Source organism: Pteropus medius, unplaced genomic scaffold, assembly GCF_902729225.1.
Source record: "Pteropus medius unplaced genomic scaffold, Ma_sr-lr_union100, whole genome shotgun sequence".
Classification (NCBI taxonomy): Eukaryota; Metazoa; Chordata; class Mammalia; order Chiroptera; family Pteropodidae; genus Pteropus; species Pteropus medius.
In genome coordinates, this window is record NW_024340849.1 from 18,142,552 (window position 1) to 18,158,800 (window position 16,249).

General features: G+C 37.7%; 1 protein-coding gene across 3 annotated transcripts; it reads right to left on the minus strand.

The window, feature by feature from the left end:
* Positions 1 to 1,748: 1,748 nt before the first annotated feature.
* Positions 1,749 to 16,213, minus strand: SKA1 (spindle and kinetochore associated complex subunit 1). Of its 3 annotated transcripts, none has more exons than XM_039841645.1 (7): positions 16,100 to 16,213; positions 15,306 to 15,404; positions 12,345 to 12,469; positions 11,003 to 11,100; positions 7,934 to 8,071; positions 4,312 to 4,484; positions 1,749 to 3,468 (listed from the first exon to the last, which is right to left on the minus strand). In XM_039841645.1, the coding sequence occupies exons 2-7, from the start codon at positions 15,391 to 15,393 to the stop codon at positions 3,320 to 3,322; spliced, it is 771 nt and encodes a 256-aa protein (XP_039697579.1). In that variant the 5' UTR covers positions 15,394 to 15,404; positions 16,100 to 16,213; the 3' UTR covers positions 1,749 to 3,319. The 3 variants fall into 3 exon arrangements, with proteins under 3 accessions (XP_039697579.1, XP_039697572.1, XP_039697578.1); XM_039841638.1 differs by having other exon boundaries at positions 16,042 to 16,196; XM_039841644.1 differs by having other exon boundaries at positions 15,306 to 15,407; positions 16,010 to 16,180.
* Positions 16,214 to 16,249: the final 36 nt, after the last annotated feature.

The window sequence follows — 16,249 nt, forward strand, 5'->3', positions numbered from 1 at the left end:
GTACTTCTTTAACCCTTCACCCATTCTCCCAGCCCCTAACCCCTCTCCCCTCTGTCACCAAATTGTCCACTATATTTGTGTCTGATTTTGATTATTTTTGTTTCTTAGATTCCGCATATAAGTGATACCATATGGTAGTTATCTCTTATTTCACTCAGCAGAATAACCTCTAGGTCCATCCATATCGTTGCATATGGTAGGATTTCATTTTTTTTAATGGCTGAGTAATATTCTGCTGATTTGTTTTTAAGAGACCCCAGTGATTTGTTATATCTGGATTAGTCCGATTATTTCATAATGACACTTAGCTTTTCTATCCTCTGTGTTTCCTATAAACTAGATGATAGAACTAATGTCTTAATTAGATTCAGGGCTAACATTTTTGACAGTAATTCTTCATGGTTAGTACTATTTCGTTGTGTCACATTAGGAGGAATATGTCAAGATGTTCCCACTATTGATGATGCTAAATTTGGGTAGTGTTTTCATTACCTCTCTTTTTGTTTCATTATCTCTTGTATGACAAGTTATGCAAAAAGTGTCTTTAAACTATTATAAACATTTATTTGTAATGATTCCTTCAAGTCCTAAATTCAGACAGAGCACAGTGAGGGCAACTTGTCTTTGCTCCTTTACGTCTGAGTCCTCGGCAAGAACACATGAAAGTTGGGGGCTGGAATCATATGTTCGCATGCCTGGTAGTCAGTGCTGGCATTTAATGTGACCTCTGCATGTAGCTTGGGCTTTCTCACAACATAGTGACAGGGCTCTAAAGGCAAGCCTCCCAAGAGAGACCAGAAGGAATTCATACTGTCTTTAATAATTAGCCTGGAAAGCATGCAGTAGCATTTCCTCTCCATTCTATTGGCTGAGGCAGTACAAAGAAATGCCCAGATGCAAAAGGAGGGAACAATGATCCTGCCTCTTGATGGAATATGAAATTCACCCATCCATCCATCCATCCATCCATCCATCCATTTTTGGAAAATATAATCTGCCACAGTAGTTTAACCAGATCTCTTCATTTAAAGTTACATCTCCCCCTTTGTAATTAGTAAATAAGATAAACACATGATTCACATCTGGATATACAAACTAGATGAAGCCAAAAGAATGTGAGGAGGTACCTACACAGCTAGGAGGTAAGAGGATAGAGCATAGTTAGAAGAGGTAAACAGGACAGAGACAGTGATCTACCATAATCATTTTTAAATAGCCCATGTTGCCAGGAAATGTTTTATCTATAAATAACCAACTTTTCCTAAAAATAGAACCTATAATCAAACAGATTAAAGATCTTATCACATAAAAATTAGTATCTCGATCTAGAAGCCTGGGTCTCTACCGTCAACCCCTCTCCTACCCAGGGCCCACAGGCCAGTAGGATTAGGTTGTAAACCAGGTCTCAGGCTCATGGCAGCCAGCTCAAGACAGGCAGCTCGAATTTGTTCCCCTCCAGGCCACCAGACCTGCAACAGAGAGCTCTGGCATGAGGTTCACTGCCTAAAGTTCTGGAGAGAGCCATGCTCCGGGGATCCATGAGACTGGAGAGAAAGGGTGCTTCAGGGCTGCAAGATGGATGGACAGAAGATGGACAGCAAAGAAAGGGCCGGGCATGGATCTGAGAGCAAAGAGACCTAGGGCCACAAATTCTTTCAAAATTAGATTTTTTTAAAATATTATTTTCAAAATTAAATAAGTAGAATGAGCCTTCATTTTGCTTGAAAATGAAGTTTAAGTAACAGAAATTAGTTCTTGTTTGAAAATTAATGCCTGTTTATTCTTTGACGAATGATTTTACCAACTGTACACCTAAGTTAATGTAACTACTTGATTACATGTTAACAATTAAAATAGAGACTAACTCTTCACCTTGGTATCCAGTCTACCAGAATTAAACAAACTTACCAAAACAGTTGTTCAATATGAGTTTCAGGAAGAAATATTTTAAACAGAGAAAATGTTTTTCACAGGGAAAAGTGATTCAGAGAAAAATTAAGCCAAACTTAAAACAAATTAAGGATAATGCTATTAATTTTGTTTAAAGCGAGAATGAAAAATTAAACACACCTTCATCTAAATTAGGGAAAAACAAAGGATAACAATATTCAGTGCCCATAATGTGCTCTGTGGTCATCAGAGTGAGTGTTAGCCAGGCCACTGGGCCTAGTGAAACACTTCCTCTGACACAAGGATCAGCCTGCCAAGCAGATGCATAGATTGTGATGGTAAACTTTATGTGACAACGTGACTGGCCACAGAGTGCCCGGGTTAAACATTATTTCTGAGTGTGTCTGTGAGGTTGTTTCCAGATGAGACCAGCATTTGCATCAGTGGACTCAGTAGAGTGAACTGCCCTCCTCAGTGTGGGTGGGCATCACCCAATCCAGTGAGGACCTGAACAGAACAAAAGGTGAAGGAGGAATTCTCCCCTTTTTTGCTTCCTGCCTGTGTGAGCTGGGACATCACACTTCTGCCCTTGGACCGAGATATACACACACCACTGGCTCCCCTGGTTCTCAGGCCTTCAGACTCGGATTGAATTACACCACCAATTCTCCCGGGTCTCCAGCATGCAGACAGCAGACTGGGGACTTCCCAGCCTCCACAATCATATATCTCCTGTTAGTTGTTTCTTTGGAGAACACTGACTAAAACATACATAAGACAGTCTCCCCAAGTGCGGAAGAAAAAGGGACATTTTTACAAGCCAACTACCCATTTTTCATGACCTCTATCAACTTGCCTACACGTTATTTTACCATCTTTTTCATCTTAATCTATTTTTATTACAATTTCATTACAGGTTGATGTTTACAGATTGGCTTATACTGAATGCATTCCAGATAAGCTGCTTCCTAACGACATATGGGAAAGCAGAATAATCGCATGGATGGGCTGACTCTAAATCCAACTTTTGCCTGTAGACTGAAATGCCACCGATGGAATTTAGATACTAATGACCGTTCATTCCAACGAGCCTGGGTATCCTTGACTTTATCCTCTTGACCTTTTCTTCCATTATCACATCTGTGCCCATCTTATTGGGGTCTGTTGCATTGTCATTAAACACAAAAACTACATATGAACATTTTTTAGTTCTATTATATGTCTAGCACAGAGATTCATACAGTAGGTGGTTAAATATTTGCTGAAAGTTTATTTTTAAATATATATACTTTTAAAAAAAAAGTTTTATTTTTACAACGAGATGATAAAAAAGCTAAAAAAATGATATATTTAAAAATTACATACAAGGAAATTAAGAGACATAACCTCTATACCCTACTGCTGGCTCGTCGAAAAGCTCCCAAGGGCCTCAGGTTATAACATATCGAGTGAGTCCTCCGCCTCGGACCTCTGACAGCCTCCGGCAGTGTCGTAAGATATTCAGTATCACGTGAAACCTCTTGTCAACTTTCAAAGCTGTGAACTCCTTTATGTCAGCTTCCACTACAAAATAATGACCTGAAAATAAAGATATTAGCACTAATTTTTACAAGGACAATTTTCAAGATGAGTCTTTAATGCATAACACCATGACTATGAATGGCACTCATCATTTTTACTATTGTTATCTAACCAAAGTAAGAACTGGTATTCTGGCTAAAATAATAATTATTCTTTCAATTGAAGTTATATAATGTATATGGTAGCATTTCAGAAATGTAGCCCTGCTTATTATATCACTAGCTATCTGCTGGTATCTTTTGAACAATTAACTTTTCAAGAGGCAACATGGGATAGTGGTCAAAAGAATGAAACCCTCAGCAGCTCTATCACTTAACTGGCTGACATTGGACCAGTAACCTAAGTTCTCTTTGACTAGTCTGCAAAATGGGAGTGCTAATAGGACGTACTTCTTAAGGATGTTGTGAGGACTAAAGCTCTCAGTATACCATCTGGCACATAGTAAGTGCTATGTAAGCATGACCAGCTGTTGTCATTACTATTCTAATTCTGGAAACAATGGGTATAGTTCCGTAATAAACTAACACAGTAATTCTCAGCCTCGTCACTACAGACATTTTGGAATAGATAATTATTTTTTGTGGGAACTGTCTTGTGCTTTGCAGGGTACTTTAGCAGCATCCCTGGTCTCTACCCACTAGAAGCCAGTAGCAGCCTCAACTCCACTTGTAACAATCAAAAATGTCTCCAGAGATGGCCAAATGTTCCCTGGTGGGAAAATTGCCCCTGGTTGAGAACTGCCTCTCTAAATTTAGAATTTTCTAGAATTAGTTTTATTTCTCACGATTTAGTTACACTCCAAACAACTGACATGTACACATATATATGCTACCATTTTACCTTTGGTATCCTTTGTTTCTTCATCAATAAATCTGTGATAGAGATTTCTGGCCACAGAACTCATAGCAGACTTTTTTGGTTGATGTAGGATCTTATATTTACTAAGTACTGCCTTATTGATTTCTTTAATAACATCATTAATTTGACAATGGGTTAAGCGCAATTTCATGTACCTGTAAATAAGTACATGATTAATTTTAAAGAAACATTAAAGAATGATTATATAAGATACCTTAAAGAATCATTATACAAAATATTTTCTTTGAAAAATGTTCATGATGACTTTCTATAGTAACAAAGCGATTAGTAGTCCTTACAAAAAAAAAAAAAGTTATATCAATTTTCAAATAAACCAGACATGTCTCGACAGTCGAAAGGTTACAGAGGCCACAATATATCAGTGCTTATCTTCTCTAGTTATATCTGGATGCATTAATCTCTATTTCCCACCTACAGAATTAATATTACAATTTAAAATAAGCTCTTAAATTGATTCAAATGGACTAACTGCAAAAGAGACATTTATTTAAACAATTTAAAATTGTTTGTGAGCAAGGGAAAGAAAAATTTAAACATTAATAAATCATATAACTCATACCACTCGTTTGTCTGTTCAGAGAAAGAAAAAAGGAGAGGAAGACAAAGGACAACAAAGATGACAATGTTGATGAAGACGAAGAACCGAGGGTTGAAGGGCGTTCTGAAGTGAAGCTGCAGAGCAGAACCAATGTGGGGACATGCTTTTTATCCCCTAACTCAAATTCTCCTCGAGCACTGCCTCTTTCACTCTAAATCCCACTCACTCTCAGTCCCGTCTCCTCCCAGTCACCCTAGAGTCTCAGAATACAAAAATAGGAGACTTGATTTTGAGTGGTCTGTAGGGACCAGAAACAAAACTTAATGAGCTGCTTTCATTCTTCCCTCCAACAATTTGTGGATTCATTATGTTAAACTGTCCTTTACATTTCTTCAAAGGGGAAGTTTTCTAAACAAAACTTCCTTAATATAAAATAACATGTGTTTAGAGAAAAACGTTCAGATTGACCGAGAAACATTCATTTTCATTACTGTCTTCTTTTCTAAACTCATTTTTGCCACTGTTTTTTCTAACCACAATTTCTACAAACTGTTGATACCACAGCTCTACACAATGCAATTAAAGTATTTGAACTAACACTTTAATTTATTCAATATCCACCTCTCACCTCTGACAATATTTTCCACTAACTTCCATCTTTAGTATTACTTTTTTAAAGTAAATAAATAAGAGACCCGTGCTTGGAACACATTCTTCCTTATCCTAATCTAATTTCTCTTACTCACTAAATAACACCTTAGTTTCAAACTGAATATTCAACCCTGACTATTCTAATTTCCTTCCTTTATCTCTTCATGAAAGCATTTTCTAAACCCTTCTACTCCATAGCTCCTCAAAGACATTTGTTCTTCCCTTTAGTTCTGCCAATGAGCAACAATAATTTAAAAAACTGAATAGCATCAAACAGAATTCCCATGAAAATAAAGCTGTCAATAATGGAAATGGCTGAGTGACCAAAAAAAGATTAAACAGAAATGCCAGCCTCATTACTGGTCCCAGAATTGTGAAACAGCTAGATATTTTTCAAGTGGCTAATAAGCACATGAAAAGATGCTCCCCATCAAATGTCATTAGGAAACTGAAAATTAAAACGATGAGATACCATTACACACCTACTAGAATGTCTATAATAGAAAAAACTGACAAAACTAAATGCAAGTCAGGATATGAAGCAAAGGGAGAATGCAAGATGGTACAGCTACTTTGGAAGACAGTTTGGCAGTTTCTCACAAAATTAAAATGTTACCAATATGATCCAGCAATCCCACTCCTAGGTTATTTACTCAAATGAGTTGAAAACTTGTGTCTATACAAAAACCTGCACATGAATGTTTATAGCTTTATTCACAGTTGCCCTAAACTGGAAGTAACCAAGAGGTCCTTCAGTAGGTGAATAAAAAAAAAAATTGTGGTACATCCAGACAATAGAATCGTAATCAGTGATAAAAAGAAATAAGGTATCAAGTCATAAAAAGACATGCAAGGAATCTAAATACATATTACGAAGTGAAAAAACTCAGTCTGAAAAGGCTACATACTGTATGAATCCACTTATATAACACTTGGAAAAGGCAAAAACAATGGCGACAGTAAAAAGATTAGCAGTTGCCCGGGGCTCCGAGGAAGAACAGGTGAAACACAAGGTACTTTTAGGGCACTGAAACTACTCTGTGTGACACTGTAAGGGTAGATACATGACATTATGCATCTGTCAAAACCCAATGAATGTACAATGTAAAGAGTGAAACCTATTGTAAACTATAGACTTTAGTTAATAATGCATCTAATACTGGTTTATCAATTCTAACAAATGTGTCACACTAATGCAAGATGTTATTAAGAGAAACTGTTTTCAGGTCTGAGAACACTCTGTACTATCCCTTCAATTTCTCTGTAAACCTAAAACTGTTCTAACAAAGTTTATTAATTAAAAAACAAACAACAACTGGTATGGATGACTCTTAGGAAAGTAAAATAACCCTGCCCTTTGCCCCAGAGTTTCTCCTCCCAGGCCTCTACCTCAAGGAAATAAGGAATTACAAAACAGACTTGTCTAAAAGAAATTTCACTGTACCGTTATTTCTCAGAATGAAGTAGACCCAAATATTTAATAAGAAAATGCTTAAATAACGTATAGGGTAACAACATGGTGAAATATTATAAAACTATTAAAATCCAAGTTTACAATTAGAGTTAATGATGGGGGAATGCTCATGATAAAAAAAGTAAACTGGATTTATAGTATAACTACATTGTTGTAATAACCATCAGAAACACCCAATTACATATGTGAAATTAAAATCTAGAAGGAAATTATTTGAATGATAGAATTACAGATGACTTATTTTCTTACAACGAACATTCTAATGACATGTACTATTTGTATTATAAAAAAGTAATGAAAAACGTAAAAGTAATGAAAAACATAAAGCCAAGAAGTTAAGCAAAGCCCTGGAATTGTCAGAGTTTAAAAACATGGATTTCTATCATTGGTTCCCCATCACTGTCACCCGTAAAGAGCAAAGGAGACCTCCCTCTGGGGGAGGCATCTTGCCTGATTCACCCTTGTAGTCTTCTCATCGGTGACCCAGGGCCCAGAATAGAGCACAGACTCAAACAGGTGTGTGGTATAAGGTACGAATGTGAAAACAAACACAACGCTGTTCATTCTAATTCTCAAATCTATACAACACACCTTCTTTAAAATTACAGCAAAACAGAGGCTACTTCTAAAATGTAACTGGATAAATCTGTATCACAAAATGGTCCTGGCGAGGGCTCGGCAAAACCCTGATCCATCTCTAGATCTCTCTATAAAGAGGTTTTATAACTGAATAGAAAACATGATTTTAAGCATTTTTCAACAAAAGACTGCATTTTCATAGTACAATGTAAAACTATTTAGAAAAGATCAATATGTGAACACAGCATACTATGATGAATATAATCAAGGTTTATGATTTAGACAATCACATATGTTGATTATTAAGGAGCTGAATGTTAAAATTTATCTTAAATACTTACGCAGGAATGCCATTAAACTCATCAGAAGTTATAAATGGCATTTCTTTAATGTTTCTTTGTTCTTTAGCGGGCTTCTTGGTGCATACAGGTTCCTCAACTTTGACTGGTTCTTCAGAGTCAAGATCTGATACATTAACACTACAGAATAGAGATGCACAGACGTTCAGGTAATCGTCAGAATTATGCAGCATACTAGAGTTTTCCTAACTGAAAATAATCAGTATCAAACACATGATTCATCTTGTTATAATTTTATAGCCAACATTTTTTTCTATCCCTACCCCTATTGTTCAGGAAGATCTGAAAAGTGAAGAGAATGCTGAAAGTCAAGCTGCCCCCAAATCTTCAGTAATATAATCGTACTTACCCAAAAATGATGCATGTAATACATACGCTAAACATCTTCATCAGTTATCCTACTGGTTTCTCAAGGTCAATATGTATAAAGTTGAACTGATTTTAACTTCCAAATAACCTCTCTTCCTCACTTCCCTATTTCTGGACATGAAAACATCAGTCATCTTATACTTCTATTTTTCTAATTTATCCCATTTGGTTGCTAGTATCAGTCCCTCCCTATTGCAGATTCATTTGATTTGCCAGCAATGAGCATGGGTCACCCTTAGATTCAGTCCCACCCAATTTTTGGAGAAGCCTGCGAGAAGCCTGATATTGCTCCTACCCAACTAACAAAGGAAGCCTAGAAAGAGACTGTAGCTTCTAGGTTGTTTAACTGCCAAGGAAGGAATGGACCTCTACTGCCAGCAGCAAGTCAAGTCATGCTGGCTTGACCAGTCCAAAAAAGAAATGGGATAAGGAAAGAGCACATCCAACCCAGAAGTAATGTGAACCCCAGGGAAGGCAGGGAAGTGAGTCTCAAGATGATAGCTGAGCACCAGACACTGAAGGCAATCAGGTCTGAGGAGATGAACACACTGTGGTTGTCAAGATGAAGATGCCCAATGTTATGGTACCACCATCTTTAAGTGAATCTCAACATGAGGCTCCATGGTGAACCTGGCTGATTCTTACCTGCACTTACTGGTCTTGACCCTGTGCAAAGGATACTCCTGATTTCTCCTTCATGCCCTACTGTATAGATTAGCTGAAAATAAACACCTCAACCTACAGAAAGCTTCTGCTTTGATCTAACCTTGAAAGCTAAAACCAGGCCACAGTGAATTTAGAAGATTCCTCCTATTCTCTAGGCTATATTCCTGCTGGATGTGTCCAATGTCCAGCTCTCACTGCAACCATGGCAGATATCCTATGATAACCTCTGTTCCTGATATTCATTCATGACCTTGCCCACTAACTTTCTCTTCTTGTAGGGAAATTCTGAGGCACCCTGGCCATACGAGGGACTCTACTGAGCTTAACCTCTAGAGACCTTCAACTGTTGGCAGTAACATGACTCGTTGCCTACACAGCAAGGCTCATGGCTTCCTTTCAGTTTTTAAAATTTAAACAATGTTTTGTTTATAGAAACACATAGGCAAGTGTGATTATCATAAATGGCAGGATGATTATCTCTTTAACAGAGGGAGGGTTCACAACAGATTGTTATAAGGTACAGGTAATGTCCCATTTCTTAATCTGACTGGTAGATACACTGTTTTATTATTCTTTAATTTGTACAAATAAAACTTTAATCACTTTTCTGTATATATCATACATTTTAAAAATTAAAAAAAATTAAATTAGCCATGGAATCTTTTTACATACTCGAAGTCCCCTTTTAGAAATATAATTTTGGTGGCAAAGGACTGGGGAGATGAGGGTGAAGAAATACTGGAAATACAAAACATAGGAGCTCCTAAATCATAAAGACAAAAGATGATGAATGCTCTCATTGAGTCTGGCAATGAGAATGAAAGGGAGGACAGGGATAGAAAAAACTCCACAAAGGCAAAATGAACAGCTGAGGGCTATGAGAGAATGAGACAGGCTGACGATGCTAGCTTCCTGTCTGGGTGACGGGAGGATGAGAGCAACAGGCATGGATGGGTGGGTAACAAGGAACCAGTGAGTTCGGTCTTAGACATGCAAAGTTGGAGGAGCAAATAGCTCATCCATCAGATTCCCAGCAAGCAATTAAAACAGCAGAACCAGACATCATGTCAAGGCTGAAGCTGGACATTTTAGAGCATTAACAATGGTATAAGACTGAATAAAACAGAGCTTTAGGAGATAACTTGTAATTTAAAGGAGATCTGAGAAAAAGGAGGCAGCCAAGTCAGAGATGTGAGATGACAACTAAGAAACCACAGCAGTGGTGCCGGTAACAGAATTTCAAAAGCAAAATGGACAACAAAATAAAACCTAAAAAGAATTAGAGCTGAAGAGGGATTTTTGACCTCTCTGTGACTTTCAAGCACTCAGTTTCATATGCATGGTAGTAATAACAGCCAAAAGCCAATATATGTTTGTGCCTCCTCTGGGAAGAGGAGGCACAAACATATATTGGCAGTGAACAAACAGAGACAGAACAGTAGTTTGAGGGGGAAAGCAGAGCTAGGGCTTTTTTGTTCCTTTGGCTGTTTTTAAGATCGGAAGCTCATTAAGCTTATTTTTACCCTAAGGCAGTGGTTCTCAAGGGTCAGGAGAGATTTTGCCCCCCAGAGGACATACGGTAACGTCTAGAGAGTTTTCACTGTCAAACTGGGTGGTGGTTGCGAGGTAAAGGGTGGGGTGCAAGGTGCTACTGATATCTAGTTGGTAGAGATGATGGATGCTACTAAACAGCCTACTTTCACAAGAAAGAATTATCTGGCCTAAAATGTCAACGGAGCGGAGGTTGACAAGTTCTGCTCTAAGGGAAAGAAATGAGAAAAAGTGGAAAAAGAGAGCCTAGAGAAGACTCACCCTTAGAAAAGAGGGGGGACATATTCCTCAGAGACAGAAGGATAAGAAAACTTATAAAGACAGGGAGAAATATTTCTAGTGTGACAAAAAACTGGATAAGTCGCTAACAAAATTGCAAGTACATGAAAAAGCAAAATAATTTGAGGTATTTGTTTTAATAGTTTAATAAATCCAGATAGCAAGAATAATTATAAACATACTTACAAGGTCTGGGTTACTGTTACTTGAGGCAAATGGGGAGGAATGTTTTCTTTGAGATGCTCCACATCTTTATAATCTTCTTCAAGAGATTCATAGAGTTCCTAAAATTTAAAAAATGCTCACAGATAAGCATCTGTCCTGCCTGTTTTAAGGTATTATAAAGAGCATGAAAGACAGTGAGTCACAATCACAACCATCGGTGTTCAGACGCAGAAGGGGTGAAAAGGCTCGGAATGCAGCAGTGTTAAAAAGAGCCCTTTGGTTTCCAGAGCTGTTTTGGGATGGTGGTATAATATTTTTCTCTACCGGATTTTTTTCAGAGAACAATTGTTATAATCACATTACAACAGGCAGGGTTGACATTAAGTCTCTCTAAAATACTTTAACCTTGGGGAGCAACTAAAAAACATATGAAAGATTTATGTTTTGCCATCCTGGTAAATGGCTTTCATTGACTTAGCAAAGGGTCCTCCAGTGTCATCTGTATAGCAGCACCAGGGTGATAATGCATGCCTGGGATTCATGTATGAGATGCTGCTTAGAATAACTTTCACTGCTGATATGCATATATTCCAGCTTAATGAAAATTTCTACTTGATCAAAATCGCCTTTTTTGTTGTTGTTGTTTTTATTTAACTTTCATGAAAACTTGAGGCTATGAATTCATGCCAATAGGAAAAATACTCTGTACCTTTGGATTCCTGTCATCTGATTCTCAGTCATAATGTAAACAAAAACTCCCAATAGACTTCAATTCGGTGTTGAACCTTCTCTGGGCCCACATGTAACCCTGGGCATTCTTGAGCAGGTTAGAACTGAAACCAATATTGGTCTCTGTTCTGAGTTTATATGACATCTTTCTTTTAAAGAGCTGAATGATATTCATAGATACTGATTTCATTTCAGCTAACAGTATAGGCATAATCATGTCTATTCCTATAGGTGAAAAATCTTTACAGATCTTAAGGATTCTAAGATTGAAAGGGACTGTAAAGGCCACCTTGCTCAATCCCACTGAACAAATCAATGGCTCTAAGAGCATAAGGTAATCGTGGTACAGACTGAGTATTTTACCATCGGGAAGTACATGAGAACTTTATTAGCTAAGTCAATTAGAAGGCTTATTTAGTACATGTGAATGAGGTTCAAGTTTCTCTTGAGAATCTTTAAATTACATTTTATACAAATTTGGAAATGCAGAATAGAAGGGACCTAAGAAATAATTCAGCATGACTCATTATTTTCCAAATGAAGACCCTCAGATCCTAAGAAGTAAAAAATGGCTTTCTTGCAGCATTTGTATTTATTGCCTTTTTATTTTGTTTCTTCACTAGAAAAACATTACCTTCAGTGAATGGTTAGTTTGTTCTTGATACTGAATTTCCAATTCCAATTTATTTAGAAGTTCATTTACTACTATGATCTCATCTCCTATTTTATTTAATATAGTCTTCAAGGCAGGTTCTTGACCTGTTAATAAACAAAGATAAAATGGAAAATAAACTATATAGAAAAGCAATAACATACATGTACCCAACCGAACTCTTTGGAGCAGAGCTTTACCTTAGAGAGACACTTGGTGGTGGAGGAAGATCTATTGTTTCAGGCCCTAGTACCTGCCTCCACGGATAATATTAAAATCTCATTTCTAAGTACTAGTATGGAAGAGAAGGGAGAGGTAAGTATAAGGTACTCCCTGAGTCTTTTGTTTCTGGCAAATTTCTCCATTATAAAACACCTAGAAATGCTACAGAAAATACTCTTCTACATGCATAGCAGAGCTTTCAGGACAATAAGGTAAATTCCCAAGGGATCTAACTTGATGAGAGAACCACAGACCAGGTGGTATGTGTAAGTTGATGTCAGCAGCCCTAAGCTGGGAGATTCAGAGGGAAACTGGACAGAGGTTGTTAGTCTCAGTGACCTAATATATTTGGTTTTAATGGGAATCGGAGCTAAGGTTTTGGGACTTCAAAGCACAGGGTGTTGGAAGTGAGAATCCCAAATGAAGCCAGGACCTCTCTGTATGGGATGCATCTTCAGTGCAAGTATAAACCTAAAAATTCTAAACACTAGCCAGGGAGATATAAGACTATGTTTTGGACTGTCTCTCAGGTATGTGCGGGAGGTGGGGTGAGTGCCACTTCAAAATTTGTAATAGAGATTTGGGATTCATATTTACACTATCCACATTACTAACAATCCCTAAGCTGAGAAAGTAACATAAAAAGTCACAGGCTAGTGATAACCTTGGGATGTCTGACAGAAACAAACACCAGAGATGATAAAGTAGCACGCTCTCACATTCCCAACCCCACCTCCTAGCACCTCTCTCTAGCTTCATAAATTTGAGGATGGGAAAACCAGCATCTCTTCCTCTCTAAAAATAAAAGAAGTAATTTAGAAAAAAATTTTAAGGGCAGCTTAAAAGCACAAAAGAAAAACTATCCTCATAATCAAATCTTTCCATCTTTACTTCTAGCAACCAAACAGTGAAATACACGAAAATAAAAGCAATTTCGCCACATCTGTAAATTATGGAGGCAGTAAAGTGAAATGGCTAGAAGCTTTGGGCCTGAAGTCAAGAGACATCAGTACCTACCTCAAAATTACTGCAACGGTAAGTAAAAAAGTACATATAAGATGGGTTTAGTGCTGTGTCTGGAACCTAGTAAAACATTCAGCAAAAGCTAACTACTGTTCCACATCAGCACAAGAAGCAGCATATTATTCTATCTACTAGAGCAATGCTAATTATATTTGACACTAGGTTCATAACAAGCAAAACAAATTAGTAAGTAAATGAGAGTACTGATGTCTCTACTGAGATTAATTTCAGGGGTTAAATAACTAGTTGGATACACTGGTATTTCATATAACTTTTAGTCACCTAAATTTTAGGGCCTTTTTTTACTGATTTGCAAATTCACTACTTTTGATAGTAGTGATCTAGTCAATTACAGCAGCCAGAGTGGTAAACAAACTACTGGGCTTTATTAAATAGGCTGTGAACCAAACACAAATTATTCTCCCCATATGCAAATGACAGTTACCCAGTATGCTGTAATGTAATAGGTCAGACTGCTTTGGCCAGGCCTCAGGTTTGGAGGGCTCAGCTGAATTCAAGCTTTGATAGTTTTATAAGTCTCCAAATAATATCTTTTTATCCAACAGTCATCATGCCCTCAGAAAGAGAATCTTTTTAGAATTAGTCTAAACAAGACTAATTATTAAAAATCTAAATATCTTTTTAAAATTTCTCAATAAAAGTGGTATAGAAGTAGAAAGAGTACTAGACTGGGAATCAGGACACAGAAACTGTAGTCCCAACTGACTGCTCACAAGCCGGGGACCTGGCAAGTTGCCTGACTTCAAAGTCTTGGTTTCTTCATGTGTGAGATGAGGGGGCTGGAGGAAAAGAACCTACGGTTCCTTTGGTTTTAACTTTCTACAAAGTATGTTAACCACAAACTATAAAATGGATGAGGCTCCTTCATTAGAGGCTCCCAACAAGAGATGGAAAATATCCAAGTGCCTTGGAGGACATGTATAATTCAAAAAGGCATGCCAACCTTATAATTCCATATGAGAATTTTCAAAAAATTATCAATTCATAATACAAACTACAGTAAAAGTTCAACACAATCTTCTCAGCAGATGGAGTGCTGGCTAGCAATAACACTTTAGCTCTCTTATGTAGGGCTGGGGAGCATATCATTGTTGTAAACAACATTTTCTCAGACTTGGCAAGCATCCTTTATTTCTTTGCACTTTCATTGCATCATCCTCTTTCAGCCCCTAAAAATTTTGGAAGATAAGTACAACATGCAAGTTTCTGGCTGTTTAAAAAATGGGTTTCATTTTCAATTAGTTGTTTCCTGGTGATATATAGTGATAAGCATCCTCTAAAGCAGGCTATCAGTTGGGTAATGGGCTACTTCTACTACCCTGGGTCTTTTCCACTTTTGTTTTTATCCCTTACCTTTTAGTATCTCTCCATTTAGGTCTAGAACCACAAATGCCACATAACCTTCAAATCTTACTATTGTGCCTTATGTGTCTCAGAAAAATGTAAGTAAATAAATCTAATAACTATCCAGTTTACTGTTCAATGTAACTTACATTTTAGTATCTTCTGCAATATTCAAAACACTGATGCTGGAGTGCTTTAAAAATCACTATTTGAAACTTAAAATTACTTTTCTAAGATATATTCACTTAACTAGGCATAAGATATCCTTCAAAGTGGAGCAATAATCAAAATGCATTATATAGACACAAAATTACTGGAATTTGTTCTACTTACCACAATTCCTTAATGACAGGGTTTTCTTAATATTGCCAATCTTCTCATTAATATGAGAGCATATCTGTTCCAGATCTGAAGAGGCCATCTTTTAAGGCTCTGAAGAAAAAAATATAAACACATTTATCAGAAAAGAAAAGCCAGACAAGTTTCTGTTCGCTTTCAAAATCCAAGAATGGTTAATATCCAGTAAATCACATCCTCTTGAAAAGAAAGCACAAAATTCAAGAGCAATTTCTTTCAATTCCAAAAAATTTAGTTTCTAACCAAAGTCCAGTTTTACAGCCTTCTGTAGTCAATGCATCCCAAACCAGGGTACAGGGAATAAGCCTACGTAATTTAAGGATTTAGCAGAACTAATACAGTATTTATATATATATACAACATTGGTATTTTCTTTAAAAACACAAAATACACACGAATTTTAAGGAAAAACTGAATACGTGAAAATAAACAGGTCCAAGTAAGCATCTCCCCTATGCTGTGGGGGACTAGGGCCTTTCCTATTTGGGGTTAGTAAGGAGGCAGACGGAAAGGAAGGAAAGCAACCAGTTACTGAGCACACCGAGAGGAGGTGAGAACGCCTAAAGCACCCACTCCAGCTACCCGGGAGAGCGGAGGAACGTCAAGCCCTGCTCCTGCGCCCCTCTTGGCGCAACCCCACACTCCCCCATCCCGCCCAAGGAAGGCCTTCCGCCTGACTCCGAGGGCAGGATCTCCAACACGAGTCTCCAACCTTGCGCGGGTCCGTGAGCTAAGGGCCCACTCCTGCCGGAGTCGCGAGCCACGCAAACTTTGGTCTCAGCCGAAGCCTAGGATCGCGAGACGCGACTCGGCGAGCAAAATTCAAACTGCCCGCCGGGATCTGGCGCCGCGCAGGCGCACAGCGGCGTTCTCGGAGCGCCCGCGGAGACTGCAAGCGTATTTCGCGTCATCCAAGACCA